This window comes from Ursus arctos, unplaced genomic scaffold, assembly GCF_023065955.2.
Source record: "Ursus arctos isolate Adak ecotype North America unplaced genomic scaffold, UrsArc2.0 scaffold_3, whole genome shotgun sequence".
Classification (NCBI taxonomy): Eukaryota; Metazoa; Chordata; class Mammalia; order Carnivora; family Ursidae; genus Ursus; species Ursus arctos.
Window position 1 is genome coordinate 80,432,875 of NW_026622985.1, and position 15,079 is coordinate 80,447,953.

Here is a 15,079-nt window from a genome sequence, read left to right on the forward strand (position 1 = left end):
CTTTAAAAGCTTTGTTGCACACATTTTAAGTGCGTATTAGTGGACTGGAGCAGACGTCTCCCTGATTCCCTGTTTATACAACTGAAGAGAACAGAGTCTAGGCCGAAGCTTCTTCAGGGGAGCTGCTTGTTCTGCTCTTAGCTGGTAGGGGTCACGGGAAGTGAAGCTGAGAGAGACTTGAAGATCACACCCCTCGGCTCTGCAGCAGCACCTCTCCTGGTTAATCATCAATGACGGGGCAGCCAGGAGGGAGCCCAAGTCTGTCCCCGCCACCCCTGACTGCTTGACACCAGGTCCTAGGAGCCAAGTCGGAGGCCCAAAGGGTTCTGAGGAACCCAGTTCCACAGAAGTGTCCAGGCTTGAAAAAAAACATTACAGACATCCACACGTTCACTCACACCCTACACACAGGGCAAGAAGGGAACTATCCCTGTATTTTGAACCTAGTGTTAAATCCCTTGTCAGGGTGACTCTTCAGTTCCAAGCAGCTCTGGGTGCACAAACCCTACAGCATGAGGCACGGGAGCGGGGTTGACCCAAGGTGGACCGTCCTGGGTTCACTGGGGGATCTGGGTCTCTGAGAAGCCTCTGGGCTCCTCGTAAACAAGGCTGCTCAGTCTACCAGGCAGCTCCAGGGCCTCTGCAGAGCCAGGGTTTGTGGGAGCTGTAAGTCCCCTCCTGCCCTGGTTCCAGGCGGGGAGCAGGGAACACCAGGGTCTAGTGTCACAGGTGCTCATCCCCTGGGATGGACAGCAGGCTTCAGGGATGGCAAGAGATTGAAGGTGATGAAAGTTCTGGGGTCAAGTCTTTTCCAGGACAATATGCCTCAGAAATCCTGGGTCCCCCTTCCCAGGAAAGGGGTACCTCCTGTCTTAGGCAGGCTGTGGAAAGCCCCTGACACCTCGGAAGCAGCTGGACCGAGGCGGAGGCAATCTCACCACTGGGTGAAATTACTGGGGAGGAAGGGGGGACCCAAGCCCCAACGAGTGCCCCGAGATTCCTCATGGGAGTTTTAAAAGCAGCTCCCTCGCGTGAGATCGGGAGGAGAGACTCCTATGACCCATGCGTCTCTGAGTTCTTTCACCTGGAAAATGGATGCTTTAAGTCCCGAAGCTGTTTGGGTCCCCAAACTCTAATGTCTGATCTTGAAACTTTGGTTTCATAGGTTGCTGGGATATCTGCTCACGATACTATATCCCGTGATAGGGTAGGTATTGTTCCGAGTCACAGGGTGTCAGAGTCAGAACCTACCAGTTAAGGGACCTCATTTAAAAAATGAACCCGAGGCCACACAGCTAACGAAGAGATGGGAGGGGAACTGAGCGCGCTGGCTGAGGCCCTAGCCCAGGCTGAGCACTCAGGGAGCTCCACCTGCAAAGAATCTGCGAATGTTTGCTTCTGAGCACGGGAGGCAGCCAGGGAAGCCGAGGGCTCACCTGCCCCAGGAGAGCTTCCGGTGCTCACTCGTGGCAGAGCGCAACTCCTAGGGGGCCTCTCCCCCCTCCTTCATAGATACAAAGCTGGGCCCACCGGAGAACACATTAGGATGCAGTGAGGAATAAAAGAAGTTTGAGAAAGGGAAGAAGAAAACAGTGGAAGAGAGTTTGGGGGAATGAAAGCATGTGACCGAGTCTGCCCTTTGTCTTAAGGGCCTTCTAACAAAATCGAACCCAAGTAGGATTTTCCAGAAGATGAGGCAACATCGCCATCTGGTGGCCATTGGGGCACATGCTTTAGAAAGGAATCGAAATGCTGAGCCAATCAACCCAGTGGTACCCTTCTGATGCAAAACCTGCCGTTCCCCCTTGGGGTTTGAGGTTGGCGCAGCAGGGCACCTGCTTTGGGGCAAACTGCACCGCCTGTGGACTCCGGGCCACGTGGGTATCCTTCGCTCAGTATTAGCCGACAGGGTCTAGAAGATTTGGGCTGACCTGCACCATGGAAGCCATACCTGCTGACCCATATGAAGGCCTTGAAGGTTGTAAAGAAGCCTCACAGCCAGCCTTATCTATAAAGCCGTCACCTCCCATTCCAGGTACAGAGACAGGACTCCAGAGGTGGGGCCTCTTAGTTACTACTGACTAAAGGGGACACTCCCTCTGTAAGAGCTTCTCGGTCAAAAACAGAAACAAGCTAACACCTGCTGCTGAGAGGAGTTGGGTGAACAAGGAGGGTGTCTGGTTATTTTTTGTTTTTTAAGAAAGGGCTAAGTGATTATCGAGGCTATCATCTTATTGATCAAGGTCCAGCCATTTGCCAAGGTATATACACATTTTATTTAAAAAAGTTTACAGTTTTCATTATACACAACTATTAAGAGGTTATAGTCAGAGGAGGCATTTGTCCTGTTGACAGAAGTGCCCGCTAGACCAGCACAATGCAAGGAAAAAGGCGGGAGGGAGGAGCTAGGGCAAGGAAAAAAGAAGCGATAAAAAGCTTAGGTTTCAATTAAGGGCTGGTAAGTCCCTTTTCTCTCTTCAAGTATCACACAATATGTACCAAATACAATCAGTAAATAATGGCCATTTCTTCCCAAGCCCACAGCCAAGACGAGTATTTGCTGAAGTGAGAGTCCTGGCCCTTCCTCTGGTGGGTGGAGACCCTGCCCGCCCGACCACGATGGTTAGCTCCCCCTCCCCCAGGGCCCTCCGCCCCAATCCTTGATGCAACTGCCAAGGTGATCAGTGGCCAGAGAAAATACGAACAGGGATTCAGAAGTCCAAAGAAAACGCAGGTCTTTGCGCCCATCAGAAATGATTTTAGTCAAGAAGGCCGTGAACCCAGTTAGGAAGTTGGTAGAAGTAAATGGAACTCTTGCTAACTCTTGTTAATGGCTTTCACTTTCTGATTGTGTCCCTAGAACGCAGGAGGGCCATGCGCCATGTAAAATCAAACACCCGTTCCCAGACACTTGGTGTCTAGAAACTTCACCCGTGACGGCCAGCAGAGGATCTGTCTTTCATGATTCTCAGCCATAACAGGAGGCCTAAAGAAAAGCAAGTGTCAGGCCAAGGCCAACCACGGCTTCAGGGAGCATTCTGAGGAGAAAAAAAAGTCCTTCGAAGGGAGACACTCCTCAGGAGCTTCGATCAGCCATTGGCAATGGGAACAGCTTCTGAATGGAAGAACGTCAGGGGCGGGAGAGACATGGCAACTTCTGAGAACTACCTTACTAGTATAAAATGCTGGTTCGAACCGCACAGTAACCTCAAGGAGGGCGAGAAGATCGAGGACGAAAGAGCAAAATGCCAGCGTCTAGCTTGGCAACCATGAAATGCAACCCGCCAGGCCCCGGTGCTGGGGCTGCCGGAGAGCAGCGGGCTCTGTGCTGCGGCTGCGGCCACCTCACTTGTCGGTTTTGGGGAGAGCTTGAGCTCGGTCATTTGAACAGGGGCAAAGGATGGCCTGCGCTGGTCAACCATTAGGTAAGACTTCAAAAAGATGGGTACACTAAGAAAGGGAGGGAAACTGCCAGAAGCCACTCTGACCTACTACCACCACCTTTTAAAACAATAATGTTCAGCCCTTCTGAGGGGCTCTGGATGCTTTTCTGAGTGTTACGACGGGAAACCTGAAAAAGCGTTTGGTGCCGTCACACCCCCTCTTCTAGCCTTCCTGTATCATCTATCACGGGGGGCCAGAGACCTCTGATTCACAGCCGGGCTTTCTTCCAGTTCCCTCTGTACCTAGAAGCATGGTCTCCTTCTCCTACCTACCTCTCCCGGGTACAGGGAGGGACAAAAAGTTAGGATAAAAAGGATTCTGTTCAACTCATCAAAAACCAATTTCTCAGAGGAGAGGAAAAGCCCCCCACAGAGCCAAAAGCATGCATGGGACCGAGGTTAGTGCCGAGAAAGGATAGATTTGCACAGACTGAGAGGGTACAGTGTGTTTTGGGTAGCAATTCCAGGAGCTTCCTGTGCTAATAGGGAAGCCCCATTACACCTTCATCAGACAGACTTGGATGGACGGACACACACGCACGCACGCCGCAGCCAGACTCAGATGTGCTTCTTAACCCCTGCAACCTCCCCCGACACGTCTTCATCTGGAAATTCCGCACCACGAGACTCCCAGTGCCAGAGCGTTCAATCTGCGGCGAGCTATGTCTTTTTTGAGAAAAAGGTATTTAGTCGGGGAGCAGAGCTGGGGCTCACATACATTCCCCTAAAGCTGGCTCTCCTAGTTTTGTTCTGTCTTGTTTTTGACAAGATTAAAAGCAATTATTATTTGGACATTATTTTTTTTGAAAGGTAATTAGAACACTATTGTTTATACAATATTGAAAAAATACAATTTTTTATTGTTTGAACTCAAATCACCACCCAGCACTTTAAAGCCTACCCTAAGTCGCACCTACAATTTAAACGGTTATAGCACAAGCAAACTGCTAATTCGGCAGGTAAGCAGGTTAGACAGTGCCAGCAGAGACCCTCCCTCCCCCAAAGTACTGAGAAGACAACGCGCTAGAAAAGTTAAAGCACACCATTCCATGTTAAATAGTTAACACTACCCCTCCAACAAGCCACAAATGCTAGATAGATAACTCAGTACGGTTAACTAACCACAGCCCTACATAACTGCACTTTAAATTTTTTTTTTTAAAGAAAACCTTTTGCTTCATGCCCGTAATTAACATAAAATAAGTAAATTCTTTGTCTTTTATTTAGGAAAATAATCATGCTAAAAGCAAGTTGTACTTTATATAGATTTTCAAAGAAAAGATTGATTGTGCTTTTGGAATAAAAAAAGATAGGATATCTTCCAACCTCATGGACTCCAATCTTGTGGAATAGATAGCACGTCTCAACTAAAAAACACACGTCAGAAAGAAAAATGCAATTATCCCGGTGGGACATTCAAAAATTGTCTTTAGAAGGTTTTAGAATTGGCTAATTCTGCTATTGTCCTATTGGTTGTGGCAAAAAAGGGATACAGACTTGCTGTCTCAAGTTCTCCGGATTCAGCAGGCAGCACTCCTATTTGGAAGCAAGCCTGCTGGCAACCTGGACACACAGCGAGCTGAGCACACATCTGATTAGCAGGCATTTCAAACTGTCTGATTTCCTCTTAACACATACAGGAGGGAATATGTTCTTCCTTCAAAACCTGTTCTCCTGCAGCCTGTTTCCGAACTCTTTCCTCCTATTCAGTCACACTCTGAAAAAAGTGGTTTGTTTTTCCCGTGTAGAGTCACTTTGGGTACAAGGACCTTTATTTGTTCCAATTATTACTCATTTTAAATTTAGAATATGTGTTGGGTCTAAAATACCCATTTCCCACCCCCACAAGCAGATGATGACCAAGGCTGCTGCCAAGAGCAGCAGAAGGGAAAACAAAACCAAAAACATGAATGAGAGCACCCGGGAGTCACAGCCACCAGAAAGGGTCTTCTTGCCGAGTCTAATGGTCCACGGAGCGGCTATCCCAGGAGAAGGCCGTCTCTTGGGTAGGCGAAGATTAAATCTGCAACCTGTCTAAGCACAATTCACACACACACACCATTTAAAAAAAAAAAAAAAAGAAAGGAAGGAAGGGGGAAAAAAAAAAGCTCCAACCCAAACAAAAACACCCGCAACCACCCTTAAATGTAAAGCTCCTAGTCCGGGGCAGCGGTCTCAAAGCGGCCGACAGGATGAGGATGTGACACTGCACATGCTAGATGACATGAAACACCTTCCCAGTCACTTTCCTCCTCCTGTCCCGTCCCCCCAAAAAGGTATGGATCACAAGCTCTACCCCAAGAAAAAGAATCAGGTTCAGAACACACTGCCAAAAGGTTCTCCAAAGCAAAACACTTGTGGCTGCAGGGCCTGGTAGTGAGACGGCCAAGATCTACATGTGAAAATGTACTTAAAATCCAGAGTCGAAAATTGTTTCACGTTTCAATACTCCAATTAGCTCCCTGTCTTATCCTCTAACTCCGCAGAAACGGGGCCACCTGGGACTCAGGAAGGAGCGGTCAGGCGCTGACGGGCCGGCTCTACGCGCCCACAGCAGGCCTGGGCCTCCCCCGTCCCTCCCGCCCAACCTGAAAAAGCACTATTCTACCTTCACGTCCAAGAGCTGCTTGGTTTGGTTTGTTTCTTTGGAACCACCAATAAAAGAAGCAACTTTTTCCTGTTATTTTTACTCACGTCTAACTATCAGAGCGGCTATTTCTTTTGACAGTTCAGCAGCGCGCAGGCTGACTTGGCCACATGGACTTATGAACGCATGCACTCGGACCGCATATTGCTACCAAAATGGAATGTGCGAATATGCTATGCACCTCAGGTTGAGAAATGACCAAGAAATCAAGATCTAAAGGGTGATATATAATATATATATATCAATGCTATTATCCATAAAAACCTTGTTTAGTAATAAAAAAAATTGCTTTGTTTAAATATGAATATTATAGTCTGCTTCTCATGGTTAGGAAATAATAGTCTTTCTGAAAAGCAGGTGCTTTTTCTACTACAACTCCATATCCTGGGCCTCGTCTTCCGAAAAGTCAGACATAGAACTCTCCGACGAGCTGTCACCGGTGCCCTCTTCCTGCTCTTTCAGTGCCTCCTCCGTTGCGTATTTCTGGATGTACTCTGCATGGGGGGGGGGGGGGGGGAGATGAAGAAAACACAGGGCCGGTGAGCAGGCAGGCATGTGCTTCAGGGACCCCAAAGCTGGCCAAGTCCCAGGGAAGTTCGAGCCTTCCTTACCTGCCTGGGTATGGTCACTAAAGCTAGGGGGAAATCCCACGGGAGACGTCTTTGGACTAAGAGAGGCGAAGCAGCACATCTGATTTGCAGGGAACAGACCACACACTGCACCTGCAGCCCCGAACTCCCTGCAGCCGTCGCCTCCCAGGTGGATGAACACCTCCCAGACACACGTGTACGAGGCAGCCGACCGCCCTGCACCTTGGCTGCGAGGCACGGGAAAGCCGGCAGACGTCCAGGACGGCGTGTGGTGTGAACCGGCCTCCAGTTCAGCTGCCAGGCTGCCCTCACTCTTGCCTCGTTGGCTTATCCATATGGCTGCGCTCCTCCAAACTTGCAGGACTGGGGATGTGTGAACCCCCTACTTTCTTATCATCACTATGATAATAAAACTAGTCACCTCCCAGGTAGAGCAAGACTAGTTATGATTCCATAGTAATTTATAAGGAAATCCCCCATCATTTTTAGACTTGCAGTTATATAATTACAGTCAGCCCAAATCTATTATTTTAGGAATAGATTTTAGTCCAAACAGATCCTGCCTGTCAGGTTTTTGAAGCAGCTGGTGAAAACAGTCTCTCAGTCTACTCGGGAATGAGCTGCTATGTGGAGACACAGGGAGCGTGAGCGACTTTATCATCTATTATTTACCTGAAGATTTATGCAGCTACAGCCTAGGCTGAATCTGTTGGCTGAAAGAAAACTGTAAGAACTGCTGAACAAACAAACTTGTTCTAAAAACTCTAAGTGCGTACTGTGTTTCAGTAAACAGCCCACACACAATATGAAGAGGCAAGACAGAACCCTATTCAGCGTGCCAGCAGGACAGAAACATGTCCTCACGGCCTTAGGCTTCGTTTTTCCTCCTTCGGACTCATAGGGACTGAGTATGAGAGTAAGAGAAGGAAAACGGCCAAATGAGCCTGCTGACTTTGAATCATGTAACACAGGGGCCTAGCGAAGAGTATTTTTGATATATTTAAAGAGTTGTTTATTTATTTATTTAAAAAGATTTTATTTATTTTACTTGAGAGAGAGGAGTACGAATGGGGGAGGGGCAGAGGGAGAAGAAGCAGACTCCCCGCTGAGCAGGGAGCCCGCTGAGGGACCCAATCTCAGGACCCTGGGATCACGACCTGAACCACCCAGGCACCCCTAAAGGGTTGTTTAAAAAAAAAGGGAGGGGGGGAAGAGAATGAATATGTGACAGAGACTACATGTGGCCAAATCCAGCCCTTCACAGAAGTTTGCAGACTTCTGACTTAGAACCCTACAAATTCGTAATGAAGTTTTATGCGGAGATGAGATTCCAAAAGCTCCTGATTAGGTAAGAACTTACCTAAATTTACCTTGTAGAGAGACAGAAATGTTTATTAGTCTCAGAAATGTTATTTTTACCCTCTAATGGGTCAGTTACTTTGCTGGATTTGTAGAAAGAAGTGGCTGCACTTTGACATTTCTCTCCGACACTGTAAGGTGATACTATTAGTCCTCTTTAGTATATTTGAGGAAATAAATACGTTTTTAGTGCTTAGCTTACAGGACAAGGCCTTTCAGAAGACAGAAAAATGAAGAGCAAGGTCGCTGATGAGCAGGAGACACAGATGCAGATAAAAGCAGTTGGCTGACGAGTGACATTGGAGGGAAGCATGGAGGAAGGGCCTCTGGCCTCTTAGAGCCAGGAAGGCAGGCACATCTGCGCTGACCCTTGAAGGAACTCTCAGCTGCAGCATAGGACACACCATTCCAGGCGAAAGGCTCAGCCTCGCCAAAAACACAGGGGAGGGGGTGCCTGGGTGGCTCAGTCGGTTAAGCGTCTGCCTTCGACTCAGGTCACGATCCCAGGGTCCTGGGATGGAGTCCCACATCCAGGTCCTTGCTCAGCGCGGAGACTGCTTCTCCCTCTCCCTCTGCCTGCTGCTCCCCCTCCCTCTGCCTGCTGCTCCCCCTGCTTGTGCTCTTTCCCTCAAATAAATAAAAAATCTAATTAAAAAAACAAAACCAACAATACAGGGGAGAAGGACGTGGCCAAGATGTCAAAACCAAGGCCGAGAACAACATTTGTATCTGAAGCAAAGAAGGCAAAATGTATAGGTCCTGCTGTAGTTGGATGGTGACTATATGGTTAAGTTATTCTCTGGGTTTTTTCGTAGGGCTGAAGCTTTCCCTAAGGAAGGGAATATAGCTGGGTATCCGAAACTCGTCCAAGGTGATGGTCACATACTGCGACGCTCAGGAGTGAAGGCACAGATTGAGATCACGCACAGTGAGAGCGAGCCGTCAACAGCAGGCTAAGATCCCGCTCCTTAAGCAGGAAAGCGACGGAAAGTGACCTATCTTTAGACAGCTCCACTGGTGCAGCCTGTAGGCAGCTCACATTTACATGACAAAGAACACCAACTAAATAGGAATGCTGACTAAAATGCACGGTAGGAAAGGTTATACGCACTGACCTGTGAGGCTAGGCATAGAAATGTCTGGTAACAGCCGGGCAGAGAGGGCCCACCTACACACGTTTTTGGAAATCACCTACCTGGAGGGAACTATCTACAATGGTGGGGGGTGAATCAGCTCCCAAGTCGCGGGGGGAGGGAGGGCTGAATGAAGGACACTCTGAAGAGAATGACCAGGACTGGGGATGGAATGAGAAAGGTTTTCAGGAAGGGAAGGGGCAAAATACAAAAGCTGCAAAGCAGTGAGGCAAATGGGTCTGGAGCAGGGTGCACATGATTAGGAAGAAACGGGGTCACACATTATCAGTAGAGGGGGGGAAACAAACTAGCAGGGGTTGAGGGCAAGAAGTGGGAAGTTTGAAAATGACAGGAGATAGAGAGCGGACTCCTAAAGAAGCCCACAGGAGCAGACAAAGTTTTCTGAAATGGGGTTGCCTCTGACAGGCTGGGCGCTGGGAGGCAGGGGAGAACTGGGAGAACAAGCCTCCAGGCTAGGGGCTGGGGTGGGGGGTGGGGGTGGGGGAGGTAGTGCGTATAAGCCATCAGGATAGTTCTTACAGCCCTGATTTCCACATTACTCAGGAAGACAAAATGATAGCCAACACTGACATTTCAGAAAGCTCAAATTCCCTAAGCTAGAGCTTGCCATTCTAAAATAAAAATGTAGATTGGATTCCTTTGTAACTGGTATTATAGCAGATATGTACTAAAACAGGAATACTGCTAAATTGCTGAGGCATAATGAATGTAAGAACTATAGAAATACGCTCCGCACCAAGATATCTGTGGGTTGCAGACACTGTTAAGTGATTCCTGTGTCACAATTTTAATACCGTCTCATAACAGAGTTTTATCTGGTTGAAACGGACTGCTTTTTTCCCCCTTGAAATGCATGTTTGTTTGGCTATACAGATATTCTGCTACATAAATTAGATATTAATTTGCAAAAACACTGAGACCTAAGTAAATTAATTGGAGTAGATTTATTTCTATTTTATCTCAACAAAAGTACCAACAAGTACCCTACAGAGATCAGAGAAGAATGAGAAAACCAAAGGAAAGCCTCAGGTGCGCTTGTCTCATACCTTCCCCGTTAAGAGTGAAGACCTGTATATTCCAGGCTCTTGTAAATTATTTTTACTGCCATCTCTTGCAAACGGACCTCAGAAGGGTCGTACGACTGGCAGAAGTTGACACTCTGAACTGCTATACAGATGGACAAGTCATGCTAACAATTAGGTAAATACCAATGCCTGCCATTTGCTAAGGAGAGCAGGTCTACTTTCATGGACTTTGAATTCCTTTCCCTTCTGGTGGAACTTTAGACTTTTCACTATGAAGGTTCTCAAGCACACAGAGAGGTAAAATGAACACCAGTAAACCGATAAGTTACAGAAGTTCTTTCGAAACCACAAGTTCATTTAATGAACTTTATGTCCCACTAGCAGGTAAACTGTTTCAGAATGAAAAAGGAGGGTTCTCAATTGTAAAGGATGAGCAAACCAGCCCTACCACCACGAGCACATTTCTACCTAGCACAGCACATTTCAAGTTTTACTAGAAAACGGCCCTGGGGCCAGTTATCTGCAGCAGACAAGAAATGTGCCCAGATGTAAACTTCCCAAAGTAAATGAAAATCAGTATGGGACCAAGAAAAGAAGCCAGTTGGATATTCTTAATCCAACAGGTAAAGTGTAAAAAAAGTATAAAAAAAGTATATGGATAAATTTGGCATTTCCCAACTTCCAAAGTTAACTGCTTCCCTGACGGGCCAGGACGATACTGTATATAAACTAACAGGAGATTATGCCTTTCACTTAATGCTTCATTCTCGAGTCCCAATTTTCTGATTTTACAAGACAAGAGGAAGCAAATGTAGGCTAAGGTTCTTTTGGACAGGGGTTCCCGGGGATTTCCGGCACAGTCACATCCACCACCACCCAGCAGGTGCCCCCCACTTTCCATCTCTCCTGTGCTCTTTCTCACTCCTTCTCGTCTTCCTTGCTGGGACCTTCAGTCTTCCCAAGGTGTGGATGAGTCCTTGGAACTACAGGGGCTGGTGAGTTCTGCTCCAGCCCACAGACCACGGTCTCTTTTAAGGCCTGAGAAAAATTATTATTAACTCAGAAGGGCTTTTAATGATCAAAGCCCAATACACGTAAGTTCTTCTGTCTCCAGGTTAAACTGTTGTTGTTTTTTTTTAAAGATTTTATTTATTTGACAGAGAGAGAGGCAGCCAGCGAGAGAGGGAACACAAGCAGGGGGAGTTGGAGAGGAAGAAGCAGGCTCCCAGCGGAGGAGCCTGATGTGGGACTCGATCCCAGGACTCTGGGATCACGCCCTGGGCCCAAGGCAGACGCTTAATGACTCAACCACCCAGGTGCCCCTAAACTATTTGCCTTCTTACCTTTAATCTTCTGCTTGTATTCTTCCGGTCGGTGGAGGTACATGGCCGCAGCGTCACCATTGAGAGGATCTATGGGGTTGGGATAGGCCAACAACTGGGGCAGGAAGGACTCAAATATATTGGTAAGATCTGAAAAAACAAACAGAAATATGTCATGCATGGAAAAAAAACAAGTTCACCTAAAATTCACTTGAATTCAGTAGTCAAAACTGCTTATCTTCCAAAATAATCAACCACACGGAAGTTTTCCATCAAAGCGTGCTCCATTACATGCGATCTCTATTGCATATTCTTTTCAGCACAACTTTAAAATTTAAAATTTAATTTTCTTCGAAGAACCAGATAAGGGTATACCTGATATGTGCTTTCAAAGGCAAGTGTCCCAATTCTAATTCACTCCATGTTCTAAACCAAGAATTCAGAAATAGTACATACATTGTTTAATTAAAATGCATGCCGCAAAACTCTGTAGCACTCTACATTCTTATAAAATGAGATTTCTCTTAATATCACCCTTTTCTACAGCTTTGAAAATCCCCACTCTGAAAAGTATTCAAGCACCAGATGTCAAAAGAACACAATTTTATAGGCCTTGATATTTTACTCAATTCTCATCACCTTTATTGAAGGTAAATATAATCAGTTTTCTAATTCTTCTGGCTAATGAAGGTAGGAACCTACACAGGCCACTTAAAATAACAGGTAATCATAAGACAGAGAAGTACAAATTTACTGAATTTTATTAACAATCATTCTGATAAACATTTATTAACTCCCTTCTTGCCAGACGCAGCACAAGGTGCCGGGTATACAGAGATAACATTTACACACACAGCAAAGTCAACACGAACTTTGCAGTCACGTAGTGTTTTATAAAGGAAACAGGCCTCGCAGACCTGTAAAATAAATGACACGCTCCCATCAGTTCAGAGATGCGGTAACTTCCATGCTATTTGCTTCTCCGCAGTCAACTGTGGAATCAGTGCCTCCAGCTCTCTACCCTACTTCGGTTACTCTATCAAGTTTTATAGAAAGATTTCTGGTTCTGGAGGGAATGCTGAAGCATATCAGCATAAAAACTACTCTTTCATTTATTCTGCTCTTTTAATGTATTTTTTCCCTCTGGAGTGAGCACTCTTATGCAGTATTAGAAAGGAATGTTTGGTCAAGCCACATCACTTCAAATCAGTGCTTCTCAGCCAGGGTGATTTTGCTCCCCAGCAGACATCTTGTGGTGTCTGGAGAAACTTGTGGTTGTCACACCTGGATGGGGGAGGGGGACAGGTGGTGCTACTAGCCCTTGTGGACTGAGGCAGGGGTGCTGCTGAACACCCTACAGTACCAGACCGCCCTTCACCGCAAGTCATTCTCCGGGCCAAAATTCCACAGTGCTGAGGTTGAGAAATCCTGGTCTAGATAAAAGGGGTTGACAAACTTTTTCATAAAGGGCCAGAATAAATACTTTAGACCTTGTGGGCTACGTTTGGACACTTAGCTGTGCCACTGTGGCACAGAAGCACTCACAGATAATAGGTAAACAAACGGGTTTGGCTGCGTTCCCATAAAACTTCATGTACAAAAGCAGGCAGCCAACGTTTGTTATCCTCCGCTTTAGAAAACACCACGAGTAACAATCAGCTCTTCCTTGTCAGTGTAAGGCTTCCTTAATGGTTGGGGTGAGCAGCTGGAGAACGAGCTGCACATTTAACAGAACTTTCTGCATGACGACAATGTTGTGTATCTGCACTGTCCAATATGGTAGCTGCTGGCCACACGTGGCTGTAGACGCACTATGGCTGGTGTGACTGAGGAACTGAAATTTTTAAAAATTTAATTCTGATTTATTTAATTCTAATTAATTAATTTAAATAAGGACACATGGCTAGTAGATCCCGTATTGGAGAGCTCAGGTCTAGACGGTAATGTCACGGACAGTCACAGGACAGCTGGCATAGTCCTATTCCCACGCACCAGGTACTGAAGCAGAACAAGTTTACCTTGAGCCCCAAGTAACGGAGACTTGGTATAATAACATGGACCGGAGCTATTTCCACCTTCATAAGGCTAACTTCCCAAAGAACCATGTTATAGTAAGATTCCCATGTACCAGGAAATAAATGCAGAGATTCCTAATCAAAAAAGCAAAACAAAAATAATCTTCCAAGATAACCCCAATCACCTGTAGTAAGTTTTCACTGCCGTTTTACTTACAATTTTTTTAAAAAAGGAAGCAACATATGCAACAAACCAGTAATCATTCATGGTACAAAACCACCGAAAACCACTCAAAGTCTGAAGAATAGAGGAAAACACTTATGCTCTAATGCTGGGGGATAAAGCCCATAAAATGGCATGTTCTCTAGAATTATAACTATGTACAGTACATGTGCATAATAAGAACATCTAAAAAGCTATCTCAAGGCAATATGCTTGTGACTTCTACTTTTCACACATCAAGTGACACTTGGCTTTTTTTTACCTTTAAAAATAGCATTTTCCTATGAATATGTCCTTTCTACTTTTGCATACGTTTGAAATATTTAAATAAAACATAAGTCTAAAAAAATCAAGGTAAATAAATTCAGAAGAAGAAAAACACGGGTGTGGAAGTTTTACAAACTCAACATGATCCGTGAGCAAAGAAGAGTTAACGAGAGTTACATTAATACTAATAATAGTAACAGGCATGGTAGCAGCCACAGTGTGCACTTACAAAGCCCTCACTACAAGCCGGTCCCCTGTAAGCACTTTGCATGCACACTCAGTTTCACTACAGCCAATGAGCTAGGTACCATTACTAGCTCTATTCTGCATATGGGGGAAACTGAGGCACAGAGAGGTTAGGGGACTTGCCCACGGAGCTGGGTTTCAATCTTGGGGTTATCCACCATGCTGCCTCTGTCAACAGATGAAATGAGCACTGTCTAAACTTTCATGAAGGCACAAGCTACCCACATCTTGGCATTAAAATTGCATATCCTCAGAGATGGCCACCCCCCCCCCCCCGCTCCCCCGCCAAGTCTTCCTTTCTCACAAGTTCAAGGCCAGTAGAATGATCTGTAAGCAGAGAATGTTAAGGGATTTCTGTGGCTGAACTGTCTGACACTTCACAGAGGCCTTGTGCTTGCTTTCAAGTCGCCAAACCACAGAAAAGTAGCCCATGGCTGTTCACAGATACCCACACATGGTAACCTGGGTGTTCTCCTGTCGCATCAGCATTCCAGGTGCTACTCAAAAACATTAGCAGCTGAATATTCCTATCGAACAGCAACAAAAACCTTTAAAACACACACACGACAAAGTGTAAGTTTTATTTTCTTTAAGTAGTGTTCAGAAGTGCTTTAGGACTTGAGAAATATGGCAGATGACATGTTTTGTAACTAGGTGTTTCCTGTGTTCCAAGAAGGGATTTTTATATCCTTTCCCCACTACTTTTAAGTTTTTCAAGCTACCAGTAAGTGGCTCTGCCTAGGTACTTGTTCCCAACAAGTGAAAGAACCCTCGATTATTTGTTCTAC

At 46.0% G+C, this 15,079-nt stretch overlaps 1 protein-coding gene across 2 annotated transcripts in view; it reads right to left on the reverse strand.

Moving 5' to 3' along the window:
- Positions 1-2,252: 2,252 nt before the first annotated feature.
- Positions 2,253-15,079, reverse strand: part of UBE2H (ubiquitin conjugating enzyme E2 H) — a 101,472-nt gene continuing 88,645 nt past the window's right edge. For both annotated transcript variants that reach the window (XM_026511057.4, XM_044388253.3), the window contains exons 6-7: positions 11,562-11,690; positions 2,253-6,584 (exon numbers count right to left, since the gene is read on the reverse strand). In XM_026511057.4, the coding sequence (XP_026366842.1) occupies positions 6,460-6,584; positions 11,562-11,690 (254 nt within the window). In that variant the 3' untranslated portion in view covers positions 2,253-6,459. The remainder of the gene's footprint in view (positions 6,585-11,561; positions 11,691-15,079) is intronic.